General features: G+C 37.0%; 1 protein-coding gene across 1 annotated transcript in view; it reads right to left on the minus strand.

The window, feature by feature from the left end:
* Positions 1-5,207: 5,207 nt before the first annotated feature.
* dgkb (diacylglycerol kinase, beta) overlaps positions 5,208-27,771 on the minus strand; it is a 61,485-nt gene continuing 38,921 nt past the window's right edge. The window contains 6 exon segments of the mRNA XM_056270819.1: positions 5,208-5,319; positions 6,934-7,002; positions 13,057-13,187; positions 21,117-21,143; positions 21,146-21,299; positions 21,620-21,710. Coding sequence (XP_056126794.1) covers positions 5,215-5,319; positions 6,934-7,002; positions 13,057-13,187; positions 21,117-21,143; positions 21,146-21,299; positions 21,620-21,710 — 577 coding nt within the window. The 3' untranslated portion in view covers positions 5,208-5,214.

The raw sequence follows: 27,771 nt of genomic DNA on the forward strand, positions 1-27,771 counted from the left end.
AATAAACACGCATATGCTTAGATTGGCCACAGTATTCAAATCATTTTGTTATTCGTAAAGCTCTCTTTGATAATATAATGCAGTGGTTCTCAACCAGGGGACCGTGGCCCCCTAGAGGGCCTTCGCACAATTTTAAAGGGACTCTGAGATAACTTTAAAAGGAGTAAAAATAAGCAATATAATGTATATTAAACAAATATATTATTAATATTAAATAAGTAAATACATTGTCACAAAATAAACCCTAACATGGTGATCGGGACCCTGATGCTTATCTTTAGAGATGATGGTGAAACAAAACCGATGAGTGGATCAAGACAAAGAGTCAAATTTAGAAATTCTTGATCAATCAAAATAAATGTATTCCAAAGATCTATGTAATGAGTCATATAGACACAGATCACAATACAGTCGGACACGACATGCACTCAGTTCTTTCTGAGTAGTAAGTTGATTTTTATCATTTCCATTTTTCCACTCCCACTTAATATTTGTTCAGTTAATGTAACCCTGCTTTCTTTAAATTTCCTCGAGCGATGTTCATTCTCAATAATCATAACAGCAAGAAAGATCATAGTTTTTTTGTATAAAAAAAGTGCAGGAAGAGATATTATAGCCAGCATTTGATATATTCATATCATGCAACACTGAAGACGAGTAATGATGAAAATTAATCAAACATATATTCAAATGTAAAACAGTTATTTTAAATCGTAATATTTCACAATATTACTGTTTTTACTTTACTTTGGATCTATTAAATGCAGTCTTGGTGAGCATAAGAAACCTCTTTCAAAAACATAAAAAAATCGTACTGATCCCAAACTTTTGAATGGCAGTGTATAATGTTACAAAAGCTTTCTATGTCAGATAAATGCTGTTCTGAAAATGTGTGGTTTGTGATAACTATGTAGGGTATGCAGGGGTCAAGTGATGAGATTTCCCCCCCCCATAACACCTATGGTTATAGATGTGCTTTCACACTTTATCTGACCTTTGAGATCAAGTTCATTATATCCATGCATGCAGCATATTTAACACATAATAAAAGTGTCGGTCCAGTGGTTCCTTGTGTCACAGTTCTTGTCAAATGATTAAGAAACACCTAACATGTCACTTTTGCAGGATCAGGTGAACTGGCACACCAACAGAGGGACTTCCATTATGGCGAACTGATGGAAACATTAACTGACATTTTAAGTCATTCATGGCGCAATGTATTATCCCGTGAGCTTGACGAAATGCAGGACAGGTACAGAATCAGATGTTCATTTGACAGGTTAACATTAAAAGGTTACAACCATAGGGATCTATTTGTTGTCAGGTCAAGAGGTGAGCGGTTGCGGCAAGCTGACAGGTTCAAAGGGTGAAAGTTGGTGTTTGTTAGAGTTACAAACGGACAAATTACCACAGCAATCTGGCATAATGTATTTTTTACTGACAAAAATAATGAAAAATGTTGCTTTCACTGGTTTTACAAACTTTTAGAAATGGGGTTCAAAGGGTCAAAATGTCAAAAATGGTAGATTTTACCAGATTTTGTTTGTAATAATCAATATTAAAATTAACCGTCAATATTGATATAAATCGTTCAAAAAGGTTTCATTGTTCTTCCCACATTACAATGTGCATTTGTCTGCACATTATTGATTATTTTACAGTGTTAGCATCGTATACACGTTATAATAGGCCATGCTCTCTATCCACCATATCCAAAGTATAAATATAAAGTCTATTAATTATGACATCTATCATACATCATATCTCGATCCAACATGCAGTTTATTGCACAAAGCACTTATTATGAACTGCAGCCCCAACTAAACCAGGCAGAAACTTCAGAATTTAGTTATAGGATGTGTAATAGTGTCTCACATCACTGCATGCTGCTATCTTGCAAGAAAAGGAAAGGTGCAGTCGCACATTTGCTTTAGCTCTGGCAGCAGTGCATCACAACACATGAATATGCATGAGCAAAGCACCTTGTGACCATGACAACCATGTCTTGTAAAGACAAAATAAAACAAAATACAGTCTTCCAATCTGACTCTTGGTCATAAAGCAAACAGCTTAGGCTTAAAATGAAACACAGACAGGTATTCACATTTAAAAAAGCCTTCAACACTGCTTGGCGATTACTGACTCCGGATGAGGATTGTTTAACAGAAACCCAAAGCCACCATTTGTGCTTTCATATTATAAAGAAGGTTTATCTACACCACATGTGTTCATGCTTCTGGAAATGATTTCCTTCTCTAGTGACTTGAATGTGTTTAGTACTTAAGTAGTGTTTTAGAAAACTTGTAACCAGAACCATCCGGATTTTTTAAAAGTATTTTGAAGTGAATTTTAAATGCAACTCCTAAACCAATAGATATCAATCTCTGAAAAACAAACAAAAAAATAATTAAGTTGCATGATTATTGAAGGAAAAGGGTTTTAAAAAAAATGCTGGGGCAGAAATCACCTATTCACATTTAAATTTGGTCCAATTCTTTTCCATAGAAAAAACACAGGCTTTAATCTAGATTTGTAATATAATATAATATAATATAATATAATATAATATAATATAATATAATATAATAGAGGCGAAGCGGAGCCGGCATTACACCTCAGGTTGTGCATTATTTTTCAATAATTCAATGGCCTGTTGTTAATTATTCCTCTTATACTACAGTTACCACACCTCAAAACATTGTTCATATGATGTATTTCAAGACAGTTGTCCTTAAAACGCTCTTGTGTGTAAGACTAATTTCTTACGCATCTAATCCCAAGCCTCTGGTACTAATTCCAAAACGTCATTTTAGAGCTAGTAATGGAGGCTTGAGCCATTGATAGCAGACTAATGCAGTTAGAGAGAGAGAGAGAGAGAGAGAGAGAGAGAGAGATTAAATGTGTGTAAATTACCCAAGTCTGTGCGTCTCTCAGCAGTGTTCGGCAGTAGCACCTCTACTATTTGTGAAACTGTAAGTTCAACTGCTTCAAAAACAGCGCCGTTATTACCGGACTATTGAAAAATGTCATGTAGCTTTTAAGTTGGTAAATATTTTACTGATAAAATCGTCAGAGCAGCGCTGACAACACATTTCTGTGAGAGTTTCTGTGCGTTTGAGTGCGAGAGAGAGCTGGAGAAAGAGAGTATATGCTTTTCATATTTAATGAAGCGTAATTTTGTGACAAAAAACATGAAAATAATTTGGTTTTTATTGTCTCCTATATTTATTTGCTTGGCTTGGTCATTTGCTATTTGTAAGCTGTAAGGACCTTTGAAATGACTGAAATTATTTGGCGGAATGATATAGAACTGTGATGCGGTCAAGACCTGCTTGGAACTACTTTAGCCGTGCGTTTCCCTGAAAATGACTGCACACTTTAGAACGTTCGTCAACCAATCAGATTCAAGATTCGAATGCGACAGCATATAGAAAATTTACAACTAGACTAACACATCTCACATGTTTTAAGTTAAAACAGTATTTTGTTTTTCTTTTGGCCATCACATTAGCACCAAGTAATCCAGAACTACTGACACTTTCTAAATAACATACCTAAAATAAAAATGGCTCCTGCTCATGAGTCCGTCTGACTCCACACATTAGACTCAGACTCCAAAAGACTTAACACACTTGCTTCTGCAGTGCCTAATGCCGGGTACACACTGCATGATTGTATACGATTTTTACTCGCCGACAGTTTTGTGGAAATCGCTGACAAATGCACGAAATCTGATGCAGAGGTGCTTGTTCACGTGAGTGACAGTCGCATAGTGTGTATTATCAAAGAAGCAATCTGAGAGAAGTGCCGATGCCCGTCATGCAGTGTGGAATGTGTTTTGACTGGAAATTACATTGGCGATGACCTACAGCCAATGAGAGCATAAGATACGGGGCAAGGGAAAGTTCAGGGGGAGGAGTCATAGACAAAACATTAGCAAGCATGGCGTTTTCGCTGCAAATCAGCGCACAGACAACTTGGATCGCAAGCTTCTTGCTGGCTCTCTTTTAACAAGAATAAATACAGTCTCACTTGTGATTTTACATTATTTCATGTATCACTTCTTGTGTGAGTTTGGTTGTGAAACATAGTTTGTAGACCAGACAGAGCTGTCGGCGATTCTTCCTATTGAAATGTTGTGTAATATGTGACCCCCTGTCATCGATCCGTCATGTACAACAGCAACTAAATGGTACCCCAGACAGTCGTGTAATGTGAGAAGAACAGTGATCCGACGACCTGTGCCTTTTGACTGCACTTTAAACATTTGTGCCCAAGGGTTGGTCTTTGCTTCCCAGTGCATGGCTTGTAATATGGCAGTTTAGTCAAACAGCTGAGACTGGTGGCTGAAATTATCAGCTGAAATCTAGAGATCTCCACACTGCTGAAATACAACCTTCTTATTTGGCACGTTCCCACCATATACTGTACATGATCTTGTGTAGGGTGCAGTGTTGATCACAGGTAGCCTGGATGCCAGCCCAAACCCCGCCCACAACATTTTTTGACCGGGAAGTTCGGTCTGGACTCGCTCCATTGAGGAGTAATTATGATCGGTTCAGAAATCGTCGGGCCAATCAAATTGCCAGGGCGGGCTTTATACGATGATGGACAGATGATCTGCAGGGACGTAATCCTCACGTTATCAAGAGCGCTTGGGTTGAACTGGTTTCCCTCACAGATGACTGCAGCTGGAGAACTGAGATGTAGAGATTCCGCTATCGCGTCCGTTGTAAAAGAAATCGACAGCGCATTCATTTTAAAAGACGAACATAGAACTGCAATCAAGGCATTTGTCGATCGGAAAGATGTGTTTGCCGTCCTTCCTACGGGATTCGGCAAAAGTTTAATTTATCAGCTGGCTCCGATGGTAACTAAGAAGATGGGCAATGAAAACCCTGTGGTCGTTGTGTGGTTTCTCCTTTGGTCGCACTCAAGAGGGCCAAGTAAAAGAAGCAACACTCGTTATTTTACTTCTTCCAGCGTGCGTGCATTTGAGTTCTGTAGTTGACAACTGTGCTATGCAAAGTAGTTGACTTACTGCGTTGCTCTCATTGGTTGTAGGTCTATCCAATTGAGTGCAGAGGTTTTTTTTTTCCTGGTTCGGTTAAGACACGCCTCATAATCAAAGCCCTATGAAGCAGTATCAGACTCACATTCTGACTAGAATATGAGTATGACGAAGTCAGGCTAGATCACAGGTGTTGTCGACTGTCAGTCTTTGCTCTCTCTGCGGTCGCGTCGAAAGACGGAGAAGCAGCCAGAGCTTTGTGAAGGGCCCATCAGCATACGGGCCTGATTCTCATGCACAATTTTAATCTGTGAGAACAAATACAATGCACAATGTTTAGGCTTATGTGATATAAATTAATAAAGACAACCAGATGAGGAAGATATGACATAGTTAAATGCAAAATACACAAATATAGGCACACAACTTGCCCAAGACTCTCCAAGACACAACTGATTTCTGAAAACAGGCAGTGAACTAATGGACTAGAATGTGAAGTGTGTGTGAGTGTCATTAAAATCTTATTTATTAACTCTGTCCCCGTCACATTTAATTGGGAGCTGAATTCTCAATTCCCCATTTATGTGTCAATTATAATTCCACATCAAAGGTGATGGTAAATATCAAGCTCTTCTCTTTGAGTTCACCCATGTGCTTTGTTCATGAAAGTATTTAGACACAGTAATGGCAATAAGAAGGTAAATGGTACTGAACACCTCAATAAGAAAACCTTTGGAACATTTAAGTTTAATTAAGAGGTAGAGTCAACATGACATTTTTTAACGTATGGGGTGAAATCGAGAGTGTTCATATATAATGCAAATTTATTGGAACCATGCCCTTTTTAGTGTCTCTCTGGAACAATTTAGAAAGACAAGATAAGATCAGGTGCCATTAGGTGAGGATTGTAGCTAAGTTTTATGAATAATATACTTGATTCTCTAAAGAATAAAATTATTCTCTATTGCAAAATAATGCAATACAAAATAAGGTGAAGAAAAAAAAACGCTTTAAATTTTCAGAAAGTAGTTTTTTGAGTATTTATATTTTTATGGAAAAATATATATAATTTATATTTTATTACAGAGAATATATAAAAATAGAATCTATATATATATATATATATATTTTTTTCCATAAAAATATAAATACTCAAAAAACTACTTTCTGAAGACATTACTTCACCTTATTTTGTATTGCTTTATTTTGCAATAGAGAATAATTTTACTCTTTATATAATTTCAGTGTTATATAATTATCATTTTTTTCCCCACTGATTGCCAATGGTTTACAGACAATCCCTCACAAGCAAATACAATGCAGCGCCACCTAAAAATGGATTAGCATAATCACTTTTGCTGAGGATAAGTTGGAACACCTGAATATCGACTGTAGTGTCTCAAAAGCATTCCTTGCGTTTACTGACACTAATTAAGCATCAATGAAGCCATAGGTTGCCATGGAGATCACCTGCTAGTATAACAGTTATGTTGCTGTCTACCTTTAGCCAGAGTTTTAATCTACAGGTACAAGTGCTCCTTCCAATTAATTGTGTTGTCATGCTTTTTGGATTCCAGGCATCGACAAAATGAAGTATATGTAAATGAACACTGCACTTTAGACAAGATGCTTTCAGAGAAGGGAAACTTTAATTAAAGGCAAACAAAGCTTTGAATCTTGCAAATGAGGTTGTTTTTTTTGGGCTGGAGCATATTATCAGCTTTCTTGTAAGATGCTGCTGTGGTTTTTACACAAACTATCAGGAAAATCTAAGACTGACCAACTCAAGCCAGTTTCGGAAGAATGTAAGAAAAAGGCTCAGACAAAAAAAAATATTCCCACGATTAAAAATTTATATGTGAACACGACTAATATCAGGTGCATTTAAGCATATAATAAATATCATTTCATTAAATACTTACAGTGCATGGGCTTTGCATCCATGGCTCTCCATCTATTTGCATAGGGAGGGGTTTAATGGTTCTGTCAATGGAAGATAGTAATATAATACAGAAACATGAAGATATATAACATTTTATTTTGTTCATTTTTGTTTATATACAGTATATCTGTAAACATCAATAAATTAGCTTAACTTTTTGCACCATATTAAATATTTTCTTCCTTCACTACTTCTTCCGCACAAATATCTCACATGGTCTCATGAAATAATTCACTACCATTTGGAGTCGGTAAGATTTTTAAATGTATTTCAAAGAAGTCTCTTCTGCTAACCAAGGCTGCATTTATTTGATCAAAACGACAATAAAAAACAGTAATAATTTAATATTATTACAATTTAAAATGTCACATGATCCTTCAGAAATCATTCTAATATGATTTGATGCTCAAGAAACATTTCTTAGTTTTATCAATGTTGAAAACAGTTGTGCTGCTTAATGTTTTTGGGGAAACCTTGATGCATTTTTACCCCAGAATAGAAAATGTATAGAAAATAGGAAAAAAACTGCATTTATTTAATAATTGTATAATGTTACACGTTTTTATTTCTTTATTTTTTTTACAAAAAAATTAGACACCTTACCCCCAGGCTAACTTAGGTCTAAGACTCTGTTACCTTGGCAACCAGCAGTAACAATCAGCTACTTTACAAACAGCCGAAAGATAAGGGAAAATGGCTTATAATTTGTGGTTTGCTGACGACGTTATGGAGAGAGCTATGAGAAGACGGGAAAGGGTTTTTAGGGACCGCAGTAACCTACTTGTACCATGTTTTATTATCTTTTCTGTACGTCTTTAACGCTCCGCTCAATGGTTGGATTAACGCTGGTCGGATTGAATCATGGATGTATCAGGATGTACCATAAACAATTAAATAATTTATTAATATAGTGAATATTGTTGTGTCCTATATGATAAATTGCTTGTTTTTAATAAAAGCATCTGTTAAAGGGATAGTTCACTTTGAAATTAATTTTTGGTATGTTTTAGCTTACCTCAAGGGCATCCAAGATGTAGGTGTCTTTGTGTCCGCAGTAGTTTCAATTTTGATATTTTTAGGTCAAACCGTTCTTGTCTGTCAGTCATATAATGCAGGTCTATGGTCACCACCTCAAAGAGCATGCACAGAGAAGTCCAAATTAAACATCGAGCGGTTTGTGTGAGAAAACGAACAGTATTTATATCATTGGGCGCGGGCGCTTCGGTCTGCGCAAGCGCCGGAAGTGATCTCTCGCGCGTGTACGTCACTCATTGTTTACACAGAGATTTCGGAAGTGTTACCTTTCACTGTGAAGATCTAAACATATTTAGATATAAAAGGAAATCGCAATGGAAGACGATTTCGATATATCAACAGACAACGTTGAATTTTTTCAGAGAGATCACTTCCGGCGCTTGTGCAGGAAGTGACAGACAAGAACGGTTTGACCTAAACATATCAAAATTGAAACTACTGCGGAAAAAAAAGACACCTACATCTTGGATGCCCTTGAGGTAAGCTTAAACATACCAAAATTTATTTCAAAGTGAACTATCCCTTTAACGCCCCCCTGTAGTCAAAATGACATATTTAAATGTTTTTTTTTCTGTGAATTCTTATTTTCATGGCTTAAAATAGCTTGAATATAACTCTACACCCTTGCTTCATTTAGTATATGCGGAATCATAAATATGCTAATTAGCCCCGCCTCCACTCACTCACACCAGCTCAGAGATTCACTCTGCCAACTTACTGAGGTAAACGCAGCACAAAGGTATCGCTCTTTACAACGTCGGACAATGTAATTAATATGATTAGCCTTTTGCTTGACTATGTTATCAAACAGTTAATAATGTGTTGCTAATGTTACACAAACCATGTTCCCGTTCGCCATCTCAGAGTCAGGCAGCTGCATTCTTCTAACAATAATCAGAAACGCTTTGAACAACTCAGAACGTCAGTGGAGAAAGGTATATAGTTGATCATAACAACGTGATATACATCATACACCCGCTATATTGCTAAATCTACCAGATTTTTCATATCAACTAAAAAATATACCAGGATAATCTGGCTTCTCTTGAGACTCCACTGCTAGTTCACTGTTAATGATATGCTAAAGCCCACCGGCATGCTGACGTGATTGGTTACAAGGTAGTTTGTGATGTCAGAAACACCAGCGATTTGAAACCGTCTTTTTTCACTGCAGTTTTAAGGAGAAAATACTCAGCAATGGTGTTGACTAATGAATTTGCACATGGTTTGTCTTAAAGCACATAAAAAACTTGATTTTCACCACAGGGGGACTTTAAATGATTAAATGTAAATTTATAGCACATGTAAGGCGAAAATCTGTATGTGCTAATACCTAAAGTGAATTATTCTGCATTATCATTTTGAAATAACACAAAACCGAAGAACCCATGCAGACAGTCCTCTCCCTCCAAAACACAAAACCAATATCAATATCCTTGTCAAAATGTGTTAGTCTGTTATAGCATCCGCTTTCTACCAAGCCTGACCCATGGGGGGACGTCAGGGGGAAAAGATTATGAGGAGAAAGTCCAAAAGAGAAGACGAGGAGCAGACAGTGGAGGTGTGTTTGGGCAGAAAGGGGGGAGCGTGTGAGAAGAAGAGAGAAAAAAAGCAGACAAGCTTGATTTGGAATCTTCACAGTCTGCCTTCCGCTCTAAAAAAGCATAAATTGTCACCGTTGGAGAAAAGGAGGGGAGGGAAAAAACACCAACAACCCACAAACAAAACACCTATTAATTAGAATGCGACACTGATGCAAAGCAATCTAGTGTTCCTCCATATTTATTAATTTCTTTTTTGTTTTGAAGTTATGAGCATTGATTTTTCCTCGGTCGGAGGTCCAGTGTCGCGCTGGGACCATCTGTTCAGTAACAGCTCCTATGAGTCTTCCTCTCCTCCTCCTCAAACACACACGGTGTCATTCAGTCCACAGACAGGCAACAGTCAAACACACAAACAATCAGAACTGAGAGCTGGCAAAGCTCTGACCGCTAGCACAAGGTCCAGTCAGGGCTGTTGCATACAATCATTCATTTTATATTTATATTTTAGTTTGGACCTTTTTGACACTTTTTAGGGTATCAGTGAGATGGGGGAATGTGTGTGAGCCAGGTTCAAACTCTCACTACTCACATAAGCACTATGGCTTAATGTGCACATGTATCTTATGTCTATTCTATTCTATATCCTTGATTTATTCCATTATATTCTATAGCTTACACATTTTATATCTTATTTTATTCTATTCCTTACATTTATTGTATTTCTATTCTGTTTCTATTATTTTTCTTTAGATCTAATTCTACTCCTTACATTTATTCTGTGTTTAATATTTACTCAATTATGTAGTTTACATCTTTTAGATCTTATCGTATTGCGTTTCTTAAATTTATTCAATTCTAATGGTTACATATTTGATAGCATGTTCAATTTCTTAAATCTAATCTATTTTCTTACATGTATTTGATTCTATTGCTTACACATTTTATATCTTATTTTATTCTATTCCTCACAAGTATTATATTATATTTCCTTACATCTATTCCATTCCATAGCTTGTTTTATCTTATTCTGTATATTCTTACATTTGTTCTATTTTGTATCTTACATTTTAATTCTATTCTGTATTTTACATTTTAATTCTATTCTATATCTTTCATAAATTACTAATCCTCTACTCTATTCTACTCTATTAATCTAATCTATTATTACATTTGTTCTATTCTGTGTCTTACATTTTAATTGTAGTTTTGTATTCTATATCTTTCATAAAATACTAATCTTTATCTACTCTATTCTTACATTTGTGCTATTCTGTATCTTACATTGTTATTATATTCTGTATTTTACATTTTAATTGTATATCTTTCATAAATTACAAATCTTTATCTAATATGTTTTAATCTATTCTTACATTTGTTCTATTCTGTATATTACATTTTAATTCTATTCTATTCCTTTTATACATTACTAATCTCCTTTATTCCATATCTAACATAGATTTTTTTATATCTTCATTATATTCTGTACATTGCATCAATTCTGTATCTTACATGCAATTCTATATAGATACCCAATGGGTGCAAGGAAGTGATATGGTGAGCAGGTGTTTTGCATCATAGCTGTTACAACAAAATGTATTTTGGGATGGCTGGAGCACTATTGACCAATCGGAAGACAAGATCAGAATAATTTGTTTTATGAACATAAATATGAGTTACACTACAAGTCCATTCACACATTTAAGCTAAATGTCACTTGTGTGCAAACCCCTATTCTACATGTACCTAAGGGCAATGCAGGGATATATTTCTTAAATATGCAAAAGCAAAACACAAAAAACAGTGTTGGTTCCAGTCGTCTGGGAGACCCCACGGTTAATGGGGTAACACAAATGCCTGGATTGTTGTACCAACCCTGTGTTCAGCTGTTGTCAAGGAGACCGGCTGTGAACGAGGCCTTGCTGGGATTTGAAAGAGTGTGAGAAGTAAGAACTGAGTGTGTGTGTGTTTGTATGAGTGTACACAGTCCTTTGACCACTATGGCTCTGCTCTTTAAAAGGGTCAGGCTTGCCGACTCGTGAGGCTGAGAGCTCACACAGAGGACACCGTCAGAGTCAGGCTGAGGGGATTTCTAAATGCCTGAGGGAGCGGAGAACACTCTCTACCTACTGGGTAGAGCGTTCACATGCTCTGGGAACTGTCATCTATTTCAAATGAGAATTTAACAGATTATTAACACAGATTAACACAGATGAAAACACTTCACAAGAAGTTATATTAAAACAAAGTGTTAGCATTTCCATTCATTTCAATGACAGGTGATTTTCGTCTGGGAAATGATGCTCATAAAGTTTCTGCATGCTGGTATAATTGCTTCATCGGCACTCAGTTACAGTGTTTTTTTGTCAATCACCTGAGCCATAAATGGCATCGCTCAAGATCCAGGCAGTAGAAAGTAGAAGTAGTAATAAACAGAAATTTCATGCTGTTTAGAGCTGGTGGAACATACAAAACTTTAGGCTATACTAATATTCAAATTAAACAAACATTTTTAATCAAATAACAAATTAAGTTAAAATGTGAAAAATGTCATTATTAAAAAAATATGCAAACTTTGAATTAAATTAAATTATAAATAAATTAAAATTAATACTCATTAAAAAAATACATTTAAAAAATAAAAATTCACATGGCATTTTTGAATGGCTGCCAGAAAGATTTTGAAGAAGAATTTTGCCCACATAATGGTGTAGTTACGGCATCTACCAGCAGGGGTTAACCGGCCCAACCTTAACCCCTTTATCTACAAATAAAATTCAGGACTACTAGAACTACCAAAAGGAATTGCAAAAAGGATGGTTTTCCTGAACACTCCAATCAAACTGCCAATCAAACAGATAGCTCCGCCCCAAACTGACACGTGACACCATTGATTGAGCCAATGTTGCTATACTAGGCTGTAGGGGATGCTTAAACAAACAGAGACATTTTTGAAAGTGCCACAGAACAGTGTTTACACTTTTCAGGGAGAAAATCAACTTTCAAATCAATTTCTAAAGGTCTCTGCATGCTAAGCTGGAATAAGAAAATGTATTTTAACACTGAAAAATGTCAAATCTCCTTCACGTTTCAACACAAACCTCTCTTTCTTTTGCACATGCACACACGTACACAAGCCGTGTGCACCTGATAATGGTGTTTTCTTGTCACCTGTTTTTTTTCTTCTGTGTGATTGAACAGCCAGTGTTGCTCATGACGCACATGGAGCGACAGGCGCAGGGAGGGCTGAGGTACGCAGGAGGGGGTTGGGGGGGCTTTCACACAGTGTGTCAGGGGACATCAGTAGCCCCAGTGCAGCCCACGTCCATGCTGAATAATTCAGCCCGCCTCCATTCCCTTCCACCTGAGGAGGCCTGTCTCCTAGCGTCACCAGCGGGGCCACTCAACTGCTCCCGAAAGGTCAGACTCTACCCCATCTGAGAGCCGGGCCTCTGTGGCTAATGCACTCCCTGTTTACCATCCAGCTAATGCTCTCTCGACTAATCTGACAAGCACAGGCCTCTCACCTTCAGAGCTCCTTCAGATGAAGCCGTATCTACAAAGGCTTTCAAAACCACCAGCAAGGCGCCCGGGCTAAGTGCCTTCTCTGGTCCGAACCTGGGCTCACGGTCGCCTTCTCCCCAATCAATTGATCTTTCTTTCCCAGAGTAAATAGAATAGAATGGAGTGTAAAGGGTTTTTCTTCCCTGGTCTCTTTTTCGGAAGCCGGTTTTATTTGCAAAGCGCTCTGGTTACTGCTTTACCCCAACTGAGAGATGCAGCAGGGATGCAGCAGGATATTAGAGCAAACATGCATGATAAAATTGGGTGCATTTATCAGCGTCTGACTCGTATTGACTGAAATTAAAGAGTGCAAGGGGCTGGATGAACTGGAAAGACGGCCACAGACTAACGACAACTGAGATAATGGATTGGTACTTGGGGTTTAACTGAGGTGGACAGATTAAAGAGTTTAACGAATGAGATACTATGCAGTTAAGGCGTGTAAATGTACAGATATTGATATACTGAAAACATGAATAAGTATACTCATACTAGAGGTTATACTTCATTTTCACCCCTATTGACTGAAAAGAAAGCAGCTGGGCCAAGCAAGCAAACACTTTAACCACTGTAAACAAGAAAGTCAAACTGACAATCTCTTTCAAATGGGTGATTTCTCATCAGGGAACATCAAATACTGTGATTGTAAGACTCAAACAGGCTCAGACGTTTCACCCTTCATTCTGCTCTTTGTGATCCGAAACGTTCCCATGATAGCGGCCCAAAGAGATTCTGTAAGACTACAATCAATGCTCTCAAAGCGGGCATGATACATGATTTTCCCCAACGTGGTGACAACCGGCGTACACATTTCTAGATTAGTGAACAGCGTTCTGCCTTGATGATCCTCCGTGGAGGGAACATCTAAGTGTTTATCTCAAAAACAACTCTTTATTGTTCTTTGTGCTTTGACGGGATTTGGCCAATTCACCAAAATGTAAATTGCTCTGACCGGCATGTAAAGTGATGAACCACAGTTTGGTTTGTTTTTAAATGTATAGGCGGGTTCATTATGCGATAAAATAGACCAGAATTTACTTAAATATGTACTTACGGGTATGTGCGACAATGTATGCGCACTACAGAAGCCCGTTTCCGCCGCAGAGTAATAAAAAGATAAAAAGGTAATTGTGACTTAAAGGGGTCATGAACTGAGAAATCAAACTTTCCTTGAGCTTTTGATATATAAGAGGTCATCATACTGTAAGAATATCCTGTAAGTTTCAGAACTGAAAACTTCCTTGTTAGTCCAAAAACAGCTTTTATTGTTACTAAGCCCAGCGAACGACTCGTTCTGGAACGTGTCTATTTATGAAGTAATAGATAGGTGAAAGACCGCCTCTGCAGAAGAAAATCAACATTCATTTTTAACAATGTCTCAGTTGAGCATTATTTATTTGTAAGCGGTACATTTCGCAGTGGATTCTTTGGTAAATCAGTCGCAATTTCGGTGCAGGCTTTGCAAACAGACAGTTATGATATGGACTTGACTGTAATGCGACAACATGTAAGTAACAGTGTTAATGCGACAACATGTAAGTAACAGTGTTAATGCGACAACATGTAAGTAAGTGTTAATGTGACAGCATGTAAGTAACAGTGAGTTAATGCGACAGCATGTAAGTAACAGTGTTAATGCGACAACATGTAAGTAACAGTGTTAATGCGACAACATGTAAGTAAGTGTTAATGCGACAGCATGTAAGTAACAGTGAGTTAATGTGACAGCATGTAAGTAACAGTGTTAATGCGACAACATGTAAGTAACAGTTAATGCGACAGCATGTAAGTAACAGTGTTAATGCGACAACATGTAAGTAACAGTTAATGCGACAGCATGTAAGTAACAGTGTTAATGCGACAACATGTAAGTAACAGTGTTAATGCGACAACATGTAAGTAACAGTTAATGCGACAGCATGTAAGTAACAGTGTTAATGCGACAACATGTAAGTAACAGTGTTAATGCGACAACATGTAAGTAACAGTGTTAATGCAACAGCATGTAAGTAACAGTGTTAATGCGACAGCATGTAAATAACAGTGTTAATGCGACAACATGTAAGTAAGTGTTAATGCGACAGCATGTAAGTAACAGTGTTAATGCGACAACATGTAAGTAACAGTGTTAATGCGACAGCATGTAAGTAACAGTGTTAATGCGACAGCATGTAAGTAACAGTGTTAATGCGACAACATGTAAGTAAGTGTTAATGCGACAGCATGTAAGTAACAGTGTTAATGTGACAACATGTAAGTAACAGTGTTAATGCGACAGCATGTAAGTAACAGTGTTAATGCGACAGCATGTAAGTAACAGTGTTAATGCGACAACATGTAAGTAACAGTGTTAATGCGACAGCATGTAAGTAACAGTGTTAATGCGACAGCATGTAAATAACAGTGTTAATGCGACAGCATGTAAGTAACAGTGTTAATGCGACAGCATGTAAGTAACAGTGTTAATGCGACAACATGTAAGTAACAGTGTTAATGCGACAGCATGTAAGTAACAGTGTTAATGCGACAACATGTAAGTAACAGTGTTAATGCGACAGCATGTAAGCAACAGTGTTAATGCGACAACATGTAAATAACAGTGTTAATGCGACAGCATGTAAGCAACAGTGTTAATGCGGCAACATGTAAGTAACAGTGTTAATGCGACAACATGTAAGTAACAGTGTTAATGCGACAGCATGTAAGTAACAGTGTTAATGCGACAACATGTAAGTAACAGTGTTAATGCGACAGCATGTAAGTAACAGTGTTAATGCGACAACATGTAAGTAACAGTGTTAATGCGACAGCATGTAAGTAACAGTGTTAATGCGACAGCATGTAAGTAACAGTGTTAATGCGACAACATGTAAGTAACAGTGTTAATGCGACAACATGTAAGTAACAGTGTTAATGCGACAGCATGTAAGTAACAGTGTTAATGCGACAACATGTAAGTAACAGTGTTAATGCGACAACATGTAAATAACAGTGTTAATGCGACAGCATGTAAGCAACAGTGTTAATGCGACAGCATGTAAATAACAGTGTTAATGCGACAACATGTAAGTAACAGTGTTAATGCGACAACATGTAAATAACAGTGTTAATGCGACAACATGTAAATAACAGTGTTAATGCGACAGCATGTAAATAACAGTGTTAATGCGACAACATGTAAATAACAGTGTTAATGCGACAACATGTAAGTAACAGTGTTAATGCGACAGCATGTAAGTAACAGTGTTAATGCGACAACATGTAAATAACAGTGTTAATGCGACAGCATGTAAGCAACAGTGTTAATGCGACAACATGTAAATAACAGTGTTAATGCAACAACATGTAAGTAACAGTGTTAATGCGACAACATGTAAATAACAGTGTTAATGCGACAACATGTAAGCAACAGTGTTAATGCGACAGCATGTAAGCAACAGTGTTAATGCGACAACGTAAATAACAGTGTTAATGCGACAGCATGTAAATAACAGTGTTAATGCGACAACATGTAAGTAACAGTGTTAATGCGACAGCATGTAAGTAACAGTGTTAATGCGACAGCATGTAAGTAACAGTGTTAATGCGACAGCATGTAAGTAACAGTGTTAATGCGACAACATGTAAGTAACAGTGTTAATGCGACAGCATGTAAGTAACAGTGTTAATGCGACAACATGTAAGTAACAGTGTTAATGCGACAGCATGTAAGTAACAGTGTTAATGCGACAACATGTAAGTAACAGTGTTAATGCGACAGCATGTAAGTAACAGTGTTAATGCGACAGCATGTAAGTAACAGTGTTAATGCGACAACATGTAAGTAACAGTGTTAATGCGACAACATGTAAGTAACAGTGTTAATGCGACAGCATGTAAGTAACAGTGTTAATGCGACAACATGTAAGTAACAGTGTTAATGCGACAACATGTAAGTAACAGTGTTAATGCGACAGCATGTAAGTAACAGTGTTAATGCGACAACTTGTAAGTAACAGTGTTAATGCGACAGCATGTAAGTAACAGTGTTAATGCGACAACATGTAAATAACAGTGTTAATGCGACAGCATGTAAATAACAGTGTTAATGCGACAACATGTAAGTAACAGTGTTAATGCGACAGCATGTAAGTAACAGTGTTAATGCAACAGCATGTAAGTAACAGTGTTAATTCAAATGAAAACATTTGTGAGAGTGCAGAAACCGAGTTTGTGCTCAACATGTCTATGATCGGCTACAATGGTCATCACTGCAAACTTTCATGCCACAATCTAAATATAATGCTATAATCAACACTTTATACAATCAGTTAACCTTGAGACCTGTAATAGTAAAAACGTGCAAAAAGTTTTTGAGAGAGTTAAACATGTAATACTTAGCTATTTCATAAACAAAAAATGTTAGCCAATCACAGCAGTGGGCGTTTACACTGAAGTCTCACAGCAGACACTTCCCTTCAAACAGGGTGTTCAAATCAGAGGGCTAGAATCAGGGTAGGAAAAATACCTTTTATTCTAAATTATGAATTTTTTTTAAATGTAAAAATCACCACAAGTGCACCACATAAAACAATGCAGTTCATGACCCCTTTAATATTATACTCATATGCATATACAGTAGAGATCAAAATTAGAGAACAATTAAGAAACACTTGATTATTTTCAGAAATTGTTTGAAGGAATATTCGCTGTGGGTATACCATTGTTCTACTAGCATTTTTTACAAAATAACCAAGGTACTTCAACAAAAAAAAACTTTATTTTGTGGAAAACACAGCAAAATTAGAGAACAATAACCATTGCAGCAAAAAAGAAAACATTACAACTAAAATTTGAGGCTTACAGCAGTCAAAATTTAGCAGGAAGTGTAGAGGCCCTTGCTTTGAATGACCTGAGCACATCTGCGGCCACAGGACATCTATTCTAGAATGTGTGATCTTGGTCCACTCTTCTTCCAGTCTCTTCCACAGTTCGGTAACTGTAGTGGGTTTCTTAGCCATAACTTTGTCGCCAAGGATTTTCCTAAGATTTTCAATCAGGTTTAGATCAGGACTCTGGGCTGGCCATTTCATTATTTCAATTTTCTGAGCTTCAAGGAACTGCTTTACCCGTTTTGCAGTGTGACGGGGCATTGTCTTGCATGAAAATTGCAGGCTGATTGGGAGATGCTTGCAGGGAAGGAACCGCATGTTGGCGAAGGAGGTTCTGATAAACATATGCATTCACCCTGCCATGTAGCTGTATAGTAGGCCCAACTCCTGCTGCAGAAAACACCCCCCAAACCATGACACTTCCTCCTCCACCTCGGACTAACTTCTTTACACACTTTGGGTTCAATCTTTCCCCAGTTTGACGCCGAACATAATGTTTCCCATCTGACCCAAATAAATTAAACCTACTTTCATCACTAAAGTGAACTTTTGACCAGTTCTCCTCTGTCCACACGACATCTGTCCTCCGCAAAGGTTAGTCTAGCCTTTTGATTCTTTCTGCTGATGAGAGGCTTGGTCACTGCAGAGTGAGCTTTCAGTCCGAATTCTCTTAAACGACGAGACACTGTATGCCAAGACAGATTCTTACTGTGTTCAGCTCTGAACTGGATTCAGAGCTGAACCGATTCCCCATTGAAAGTCCTCGCATCGTCCTGTCCTCTCGTGTATTTGTCTTACGTGGACGACCAGCCTTTTTGGGGGACTTGAATGAATGACTGTCTTTTTAAAGCTTAAATCACAGATTTGGAACAGACAATTTCTGTTGCAATAGCTGAAAGGGTCATCCCTTTGGCCTTCATCTGTACAACCTGGTGTCGTAGGGTTTCAGCCACCTTAGAGCGCCTTGCCATCTTGCAAAGTCAGTTAAAATTGTAAAGTTTGCTGCCAGTTAAATAGGGTGTGCCAGATAATTAAGGAAATTAGCACCAGGTGCCACATTATCACCAATAACTTGGAGGTATCTGAAAGAGTTCTCTAATTTTAACCAGAGTTATTTTTTAATTGTCTCGTTTAAGTTTTATATACTGCAGTTAAATATATTTAGCTTATGAAATATGCTAAAAAAAACTGCCCTTCTGCTCCTGTTAGGTTAACTCTAACTAGGACTAAGCAGTAACTTTGAAATTTAGGAAATTGTATGTTGTTCTTTAATTTTGATCTCTACTGTATATATACACTCACACATTTTGTGTCTGAAATTATGACCATGTCTCACAATGTGACTTTATATCTAAACAATCTGACTTTATATCTCACAAATGGGAGTTTAATGTGACTTTAAAGGGGTCCTATTATGCCCTTTTACGAAGAAGTCTTGATTTTGTTTTCGTGGTGTACTAGCCTAGAACATGCTTTCATGTTTGATTGTTAAAAAAACACATTCATTTTCACATATTTTACATTATTATAGCACCTCTCCCCAGTCTGTCCCGAATGCGCCATTTAGTTCCGATTCGATGAAGCCCCTCCTTCTGAAATACGAAATGTGCTGTGATTGGTTAGCTAGCCCAGTGTGTTGTGATTGGCACGGCACCGCTTGTGTTCGGGAAATGTCCCGCCTCATACCATAACTGCGAGCTCTACTCAGATGTAAATATTAAGGATGGCGTCAATTTTAAACCAATTAAAGCCGGATTCAGACTTAAGAATGTTAACAAACAAGAGGACCGTCCAGAACGGATTTCATGCACAGACTTTGCAAGCACGGATTTCACAGAACGTTTTTGTTAACGTAGATTTTGTTAAATAAAATATCTCCCTTTGGAGTGGACTTTGAGCTTTGTAACCTTGCAGATCTTTTTTACGCTCGAACAGCAACATCACACACTAACTAAAGTTGAAGAAGTGAAAAATCATAAATAGGACCCCTTTAAATTTTACATTATGACTTTATATCTCACAATTTGATTTTATATCTCACAAATGTGATTTTATATTTCGCATTATGACTTTATATCCACATTATGATTTTAAATCTCAAAATGTGATTTTTTATCTCACATTGTGTGTTTATCTCACAATGCAACTTTAAATATCACAAATGGGACTTTATATCTCACGTTATAACTTTTTATACTTAAATTGTTACTACCTCAAACAAAATGTTGAATATCTTTCAAAGATCTGATAGCATTAACCTGGCGGACTATGGCATTTATTTATTCATTATTTTAGGCGGACTGTCAAAAACAAACTGTGTTCAGTACTCTTACTCTAGAAAGTCATGTAAAGCCAGCCAATCAGATTAGAGCTTGCCAGATTTGTAAGATTTGCTTTTCTAGTTATGTGTGCAATAACAATAAGCCTTAAACATCTGTGGGCGGTCCAAGGGCATACCGTATAATTCTGAGACTACAAAGAACCAAAGTTGCACAACCTAGCTTGAAATTATGCAAACTTTGTAGTATGAAAAACAAGAATTAGCATGAAATATAATGGGAGTCATTTCAGTACCCTTGAGCACAGCTAGTGGCAACAGCAGACGTATGTGACAGTAAGCCTTTAGAAAGTACAGTTATTGAAACCCCAATCAGCCTGGCTTTACCATGGTATATTTGATTCTGCTTTGATTAGACAGGTCTGTCCACCAACGCTAGCACAAGCCATTACAGAGCCACTGACAATCCCAAACACTGACATTAAAACTGCGCCCCTTCAACCCAAACAAAAGCCACTCGCCATGATTCAATGTGTCACTGGTGAAATATTCATCATGAAAGAAAAGTTTCTCTGAAGTTGCCTTTGATTAATCGGGTGTGAAGACAAGGACTTTGCAAACCAGTAATGTTAAGGTGACCCTTAAAGAAATGTTCCAGGTTCAATTTAAGTTAAGCTCTATTCACAGCATTTCTGGCATAATGTCTATTACCACAAACTAATTTTGACTAGACCCGAATAAAAATAAAACAAATAAAACAAATTATTGAAAAATTAAAAAACTGCATGGGAATCAGAACCCGACATCTCATTAATTTTGTCCTGCTTAGTAGCCTACAATACGATTTGTGATATGCGAGTATGCGTTTGTATACCTTGGACAGCAAAAATTAGTTGTTTGTGGTCTTCTTTTCTGGAGACTTCTTCCCTGTTCTACGGTGACCCCTCCGTTTCTTGGTCTCTCCCCATAGGTTGGAACCGCCGTGCATGCTGGGAATATTCAGGACGGCGATGCTCTCCAATGAGATGTTGCTGAGGTTCAGGGTGATACCATCACACTACAAAACTACAAAAAAAAAATGGGAAAAAATTGCAAGGTGTGTTTATGTACAGTACAGTATATATATTTAAATTACAATTATTATACAGTGAATGAATCGATCAATCAATAATGAATAAATAAATCTAATTCTGTTGTATTAGCACAAGCACACTGAAAATAAATTGCTCTTTGTTATAATACAAAAACAACATTTTAGCAAAATGTATTTTTCTTGTATTAAAACAATACGCCACAGTTCTTTCCAGTGGTTTTGCAGGGGGTGTTTAAGTGTTAGAAAGGCGATAAGGCATGTGGTTTCTCACTTATTCTCATTACCTCCACCTCAAGATAATCATGCAGCTTCTTGCAAGTTGCTGAGAAGGTTTCCGAGGTGCCAAACTCGAAGTACCAAAGCTTATTCTTCATCCTGAAACCAACAAGTTGTATCAGATTTTTATGGATAATGTATTTTTTATAGATTATTACCAATCATTAGGTGAGTGGTGTGGCGTCTTAAAATGAAACGGTTATTTATTGGCATCTATGGTTTCATGAAGAACCTTTAACATCCATGGAACCTTTTCTTTGCACAAAAGGTTCTTTTTAATATTTTTTAAATGCATTAAGAAAAAATATTTCTTTTAAGAACCTTTCACCAAAAGGTTCTTTGAGGAACCCAAAATATTTCTACTATGGCATTGCTGCGAAAAAAAAACCCTTTCGAGTGTAGTGGTTAAATATCTGAGCTGGTAACTAGGTATGCATGATATATTGGTACCATAATAGTTATCAGCCAAAATTGAATGTTTTTTTGCATGCACAATTCCCCTATTTTAACATCTAGGTGATTACTTTTATACCTTTATTCTTTAAAAATCCTAATCATTTAATAATACTGTAAATGGTATCTTTAGCAAATCTTCAAATGAATATACATTTTTCATACTGTACATTATACTATTTTATACTACAGGGCTGTTGAATGCTTGAATCTGATTGGTTGGCGAACTTTCTAAGGTGTGCAATTATTTTCAGGGAAACGCACGGCTAAAGTAGTTCCAGCCAGGTCTTGACCGCATTACAGTTCCATATCACTTCGCCAAATTATTACAAATATTTCACATGTCCTTACAGCTTACAACAGCAAATAAAACCAAAACGACACTGACCAAGCAAATAAATATAGTAAACAATAGGATAAAAATGACAAATTATTTCAATGTTTTAGCCACACAATTATGTTTTATTATATACGGAAAAGCATGTACTTTCTTTCTCCCACTCTCTCTCTCACACACTCAAACTGTAAACGCAGAAACGCACACACATACTCGCACTGAAACGTGTTGTCAGCGCTGCTCTGATGATTTTATCTGTAAAATAGTTTAACAACTTAAAAGCTACATGACATTTCACACGAGGTAATAACAGCGCTGTTCTTGGAGCAGATCAACTTACAGTTTCGCTGTTAGCAGAGATGCTGCAGCCGAACACTGTTACCACCTCGGGTGTGCATATTTTTTCTAATAATTCAACGGCCATCATCAATTATTCCTTACGTGATGACTAAATTTACTTTAAAAAAATTGTTTCAGTCAAATGAGTCATTTATCAGTTATCGGACTGTTAAATAATTAACTGTTTATCTGTATCGGGCAGAATTTTATTATCAGAGCTAGTATACTAGTAATTGCAAGACTGTAGGTTCAAATCAAAATGAATGAATTTACAATAATGCATCACCTAAAGTAATTCACAATGACTGCCTGGTCCCCATCTTGGCATGAAAATGATCCAGGACGACTCAAGAACTGAAGCACATGGCGCAAACCCCTACCATCACAGAGCCCAGCTAGGGTTCAGAGAGGGTAATCTAGCTGCCCCTTCAATTAAGAGTGGGTTGTGGAGCTGGACCCCTGTCCCCCACCCCACACAAAGTCTCTCTGGGACCAGGATCATGATCAGTGACCTCACCAGAACAAACCACCATCTGTTTTCATTACCAGCAGAGAGACACACACACACACACACACACACACACACACACACACCTGAACCTTCTACAGAAAAGAGCAAAACACGAAGGATTTAGAGATTTAAAGAATTACACAATCCCAAGCATAAAAATGGGATCTAGTTGAAGGAAAAATAGGAAAAAATAGGTAAGTGACATGAAAGCAATAAAAATGCTTTTGTTTTTGGAGGAGACTAACAAGCATGCAGAGATCCATGGGGACTGTTAGCATGGTACACTCTTAAAAATAAAGGTTTGTTATAGGCATTGATGGAATGCATGAAGATAATGCAATGCTTCTTTAGATAATTTGAATGTTCTACACATTAAGACAAAAAAATTAAGTTATGAACTGATCATTAAAAGGTTCTTTGGGGAACCAAATTTGGTTCTTCAATGGCATCGCTGTGAAAACTTGTATTAAAAAAAAAACATTTGTGGTATTGTACAATAAAAGATAAATACAGATAAGACGCATTATTTTTCTAACATCAATCTGTGCCTCTATAATTAAAAGGGAGGTGACAGGTATTCTTCACCAAATTTCACACAGAATGGATTCAATTTATATTAATGGCAACAGCACTTCTTAAATGCCCATAAACTGAATCCGACCAAAATCCTCGCATCAGTCGCAAATCCACAACAGATTATCAATCAGGGGTCCGCGGCGGGAAGAAAACCTTTTAAAACACGCTGATGTGCAGAAACTGTGCAATAAAAAATGGCCCCCTCTTCACTGCATCCCAGCCCCAACAACCTGGATCTATTAGTATAAGCAGGACAACAATCGCTGAATTATTGATTTCCTCATTAGACTTTTTGTCAGAACCATTTAGTGACGTTAAAAATGAGCTTTCATTAGCCACTTGCAGGAGAACCTCGCTGCCTTTGATTTATAATGTGCAACATGGTCAATATACGGCAGAACTGATGAGGAAAACACGGCGCACACGGAGAGATGGGCAATGCACACCTCACAGATTAAACGGACACACACTTCTTCATTGTGACGGAGGCTGCAAACTCTCCAACCAGTGTGTACTTACAGTTACACACACATTCAGGACATAGCCTGGATTAACATATGCTTCGTTATATGTCTAATTAAAAGCTGCATTAAAAATCAAGAACAGAATGTCGAAGGATGGTTTGTTAGCATAAATCATATTTAATCTGAATGAGAAGGTTAACAGACACTGTACAGGACAGGTAAGTGTCTGTGTTACATCATTTGAACTCATTTTGACTGGAACTCTTACTAATAATTTGTTTCAAATTCTCTCAAAGAAAATTTGGTTCTAAATAAATATGTATTTCAAATATGATGTAAGAAACTTCATACAGCTTTATATTACATATTTTTATACGACTTAAATATAGTTTGCATACCAATATAAATTTTATGATGCTTTATGATATTTTTGACAACAGATGTGGTCAAGGTAAACTGTACTTGTATAAAAAGTGAAAGAGCAAAAGTCTCCTTTTGTGAGAAAGGTAGAAAAAAACAGGTTTGGAACAAAGTAAATAAAAAATTAAAAAAAGCCACAGATGTTTAGCCAAAGATGATGACAATGAAGAAAAGACTAAAAATAGATATAGTTTCATTATAGAAGTTTATCAGGATCTCTAACATACTGTTGATTTTAGACAACGTGTCTTTTCGCTAGACTTCACCTCTGAGTTCCAGTATTGCAAACATTTGAGCAAAAGATCAGGATAGATTGTGCCAAGATGGCTCCTTAGTCGATTCCCTCCACTTAACCTAACAAGAGTGCTAAAGCGACAAATCAAGCCGATCCCTTTGCTCATTAGGTAATTAGGAGCATCTCATCTCTTCAATCGGATTCCCATCTGTTCTGTTCCCTTTCACCGACGCACACAAGTAGGGCTGATAGACGGGTCACATCTGCACTAAAGACTGTAGGAAAGATCCATGCACACACTAGGAGGGCTGGAATGAAATTTTGGATTATTCTTACATTGAAGCAGGTGTAAATGAGGTTACTGAGTCAAACAAAGTACGAAAAATGTATGTTGCGAATCAACATTGTGTCAACTCTGTGTCTTTGCGGTGGTACTGAATACGGACCTGAGGCAAAGTGTGATGTGTGTTGCGCGTTGTCGACCCGAGGCGACTTTGCCTCTCGTCACTTTCTGCTGCGTCTGAGGAAGGCAAACATGGTCTTGTCATCGATTTTTCTTTTGACATCTAATCTAACCTGTAGTGATGTACGACCTCATTCTCACACTAATTTCTTCTTTATCTGAGGTGATAAATATCACATTGATATAACTACCTCTGTCAGGATTGCTCTGATGCACTGTTTTGTAGAACATGACACTTCAAAGAGAGAGAAAGAGAGAGAGAGAGAGAGAGAGAGAGAGAGAGAGAGAGAGAGAGAGAGAGAGAGAGAGAGAGAGAGAGAGAGAGAGAGAGAGAGAGAGAGAGAGAGAGAGAGAGAGAGAGAGAGAGAGAGAGAGGCTTGACACGAGTTTGGGGTGATTCTGTGATACTCTTCAAACATTCTGATTAGGGTTTGTCTTAAAACTGTAAAACCCACTAAAACCCAATGGACAGAATGCTTAAAATACAACCAAAAAAACCTAATTATAAATATATTAAAATAGAAAACCGTTATTTCACAGTTTTTTATTATATTTTTTATCAAATAAATGCAGCCTTATATAAAACATTCAAGTTAATTATAAAAAAAAAAAAATTATATACCGATATGTGATATACTAGAAATATAAAAAATGTTAAGAAAAAAAATACATACAAAACTTAATTATATATATATATACACACACACATACAGTATATATAATTAAGTTTTGTATGTATTTTTTTTCTTAACATTTTCTTAACTGTATTATATACATTACACGTGCTGGGTAGATTATTTACAGACTGTAATCCATTACTGAATACAAATTACATGATGGAAATTGTAGTTAGTAACGTCATCTATTACGTTGCACATTTTAGGTAATAAAATCTGATTACTTTTTGATTACTTTTGAAACATTTGTCACATTGATTTGAATAGAAAAATCTTGTAGCATATTAGCATATAAAAATGCAGAGAAAAACAAAACAAATTTCACTCTTTGTTATCAACAACGTGAAGTGCATTAAACATGTCAGACTTTCTCAAACTGGGGTTTGTGTAGGAACGCCAGGGGGTTCGGAAATTAATGAAAAGGTAATAAGTAAAAATATGTTAAAATGAAACAATTAAAATAAAACACTTACTAAAAATATTTTACTTGTTTATGCTGTGTGGCCTCTCAAATTTCTTATGTGTGCAATTCCACAAAACTGGAAGAATTTCCAAACATATACAAGCAATAGGCTTTTTTAGAAAGGAAATTGGGGAGAATCTTAAAAATGAGAAGAATTATGGAGAATCTGTATATTTTTAATAATTTACTGCCTTTTTGTGAATATTACTGTAAGTATTCATGTAACTAAACAGTAACTGTATATAGTATATATAGTAATGGCATATATCTGATTACAAGTATTTTAAAGTGTAATATAATCGAATTACAAGTATTTAATATTAGGAATCTGATTGCGTAATCCAGATTATCCAAATCCATTATGTTGCCTCTTAAAATACCTCGCTTTGAACTAATTCTAAGGCAGGTATCCTTTGTGGAGAAACAATCCCAGAATGCATTGCAACAAGTTCAGTGAAAGAGTAATGCATTTAGCAAGTAGCTTATTTTTAGTACTTAAACCCTACCAAAAGACTAAGCTTAAATAGTTTGGTGTGTGCGCTTTTTGGAATGAAAAGAGTAAAGAGAGGCCTGTCATGCGAGTAGAGTAGGATCTCTCGACTCCGAGTGATGGTTAATAGCTGGAGAGTGTGAAGGAGGAGAGGTTCCCTGACAGCTGGCGGCCCTGCAGGAGTCAGTGGCTCCACATGGGGCTGCGGGTACTGAAGAGGTTGCCGGAGATCTCAGCAGGGAAAGGAGGCCTTTCTAGTACCGCTGGGCTTTATCTGACTACTGGCCATACCACAGGGACCAAGTGCACATCGACACCTAAAACTCAACTACAGCTCTGTTGTGTACAAGTGATCTGTGATACACAACAGTCATCAGTGCACATGTATAACACTCATTCTCTTGTACAGTAAGGGCTTCCCTGTGGAATTCTGCTCCAGTAAGGATGGGGAATGTCTCACAGGCCCTGCAGATGGAGACCAGCATCTGCCAACTGAGTCTAAGAGATGCAACACAGGTAATCAGATGACAGCAAGCCCTGGCACGTCTACAAACATGAATGAGACTAAACCATAGAGGATCTGGCGGATGGCCATCAATCTGAAATCAAACGCAATGGGGTCTTCCAAAAAACCCACTAATGAAAGGGAGGTTGCTGTGATTTCTATATTTTATACACTTGTGTTCAAAAGTTTGGAGTCAGAAATGTATTTTAATTATATTAAATTGATCA

Source organism: Rhinichthys klamathensis, unplaced genomic scaffold, assembly GCF_029890125.1.
Source record: "Rhinichthys klamathensis goyatoka isolate OS25496 unplaced genomic scaffold, OSU_Roscu_1.1 h1tg000308l_1, whole genome shotgun sequence".
NCBI classification, from domain to species: Eukaryota; Metazoa; Chordata; class Actinopteri; order Cypriniformes; family Leuciscidae; genus Rhinichthys; species Rhinichthys klamathensis.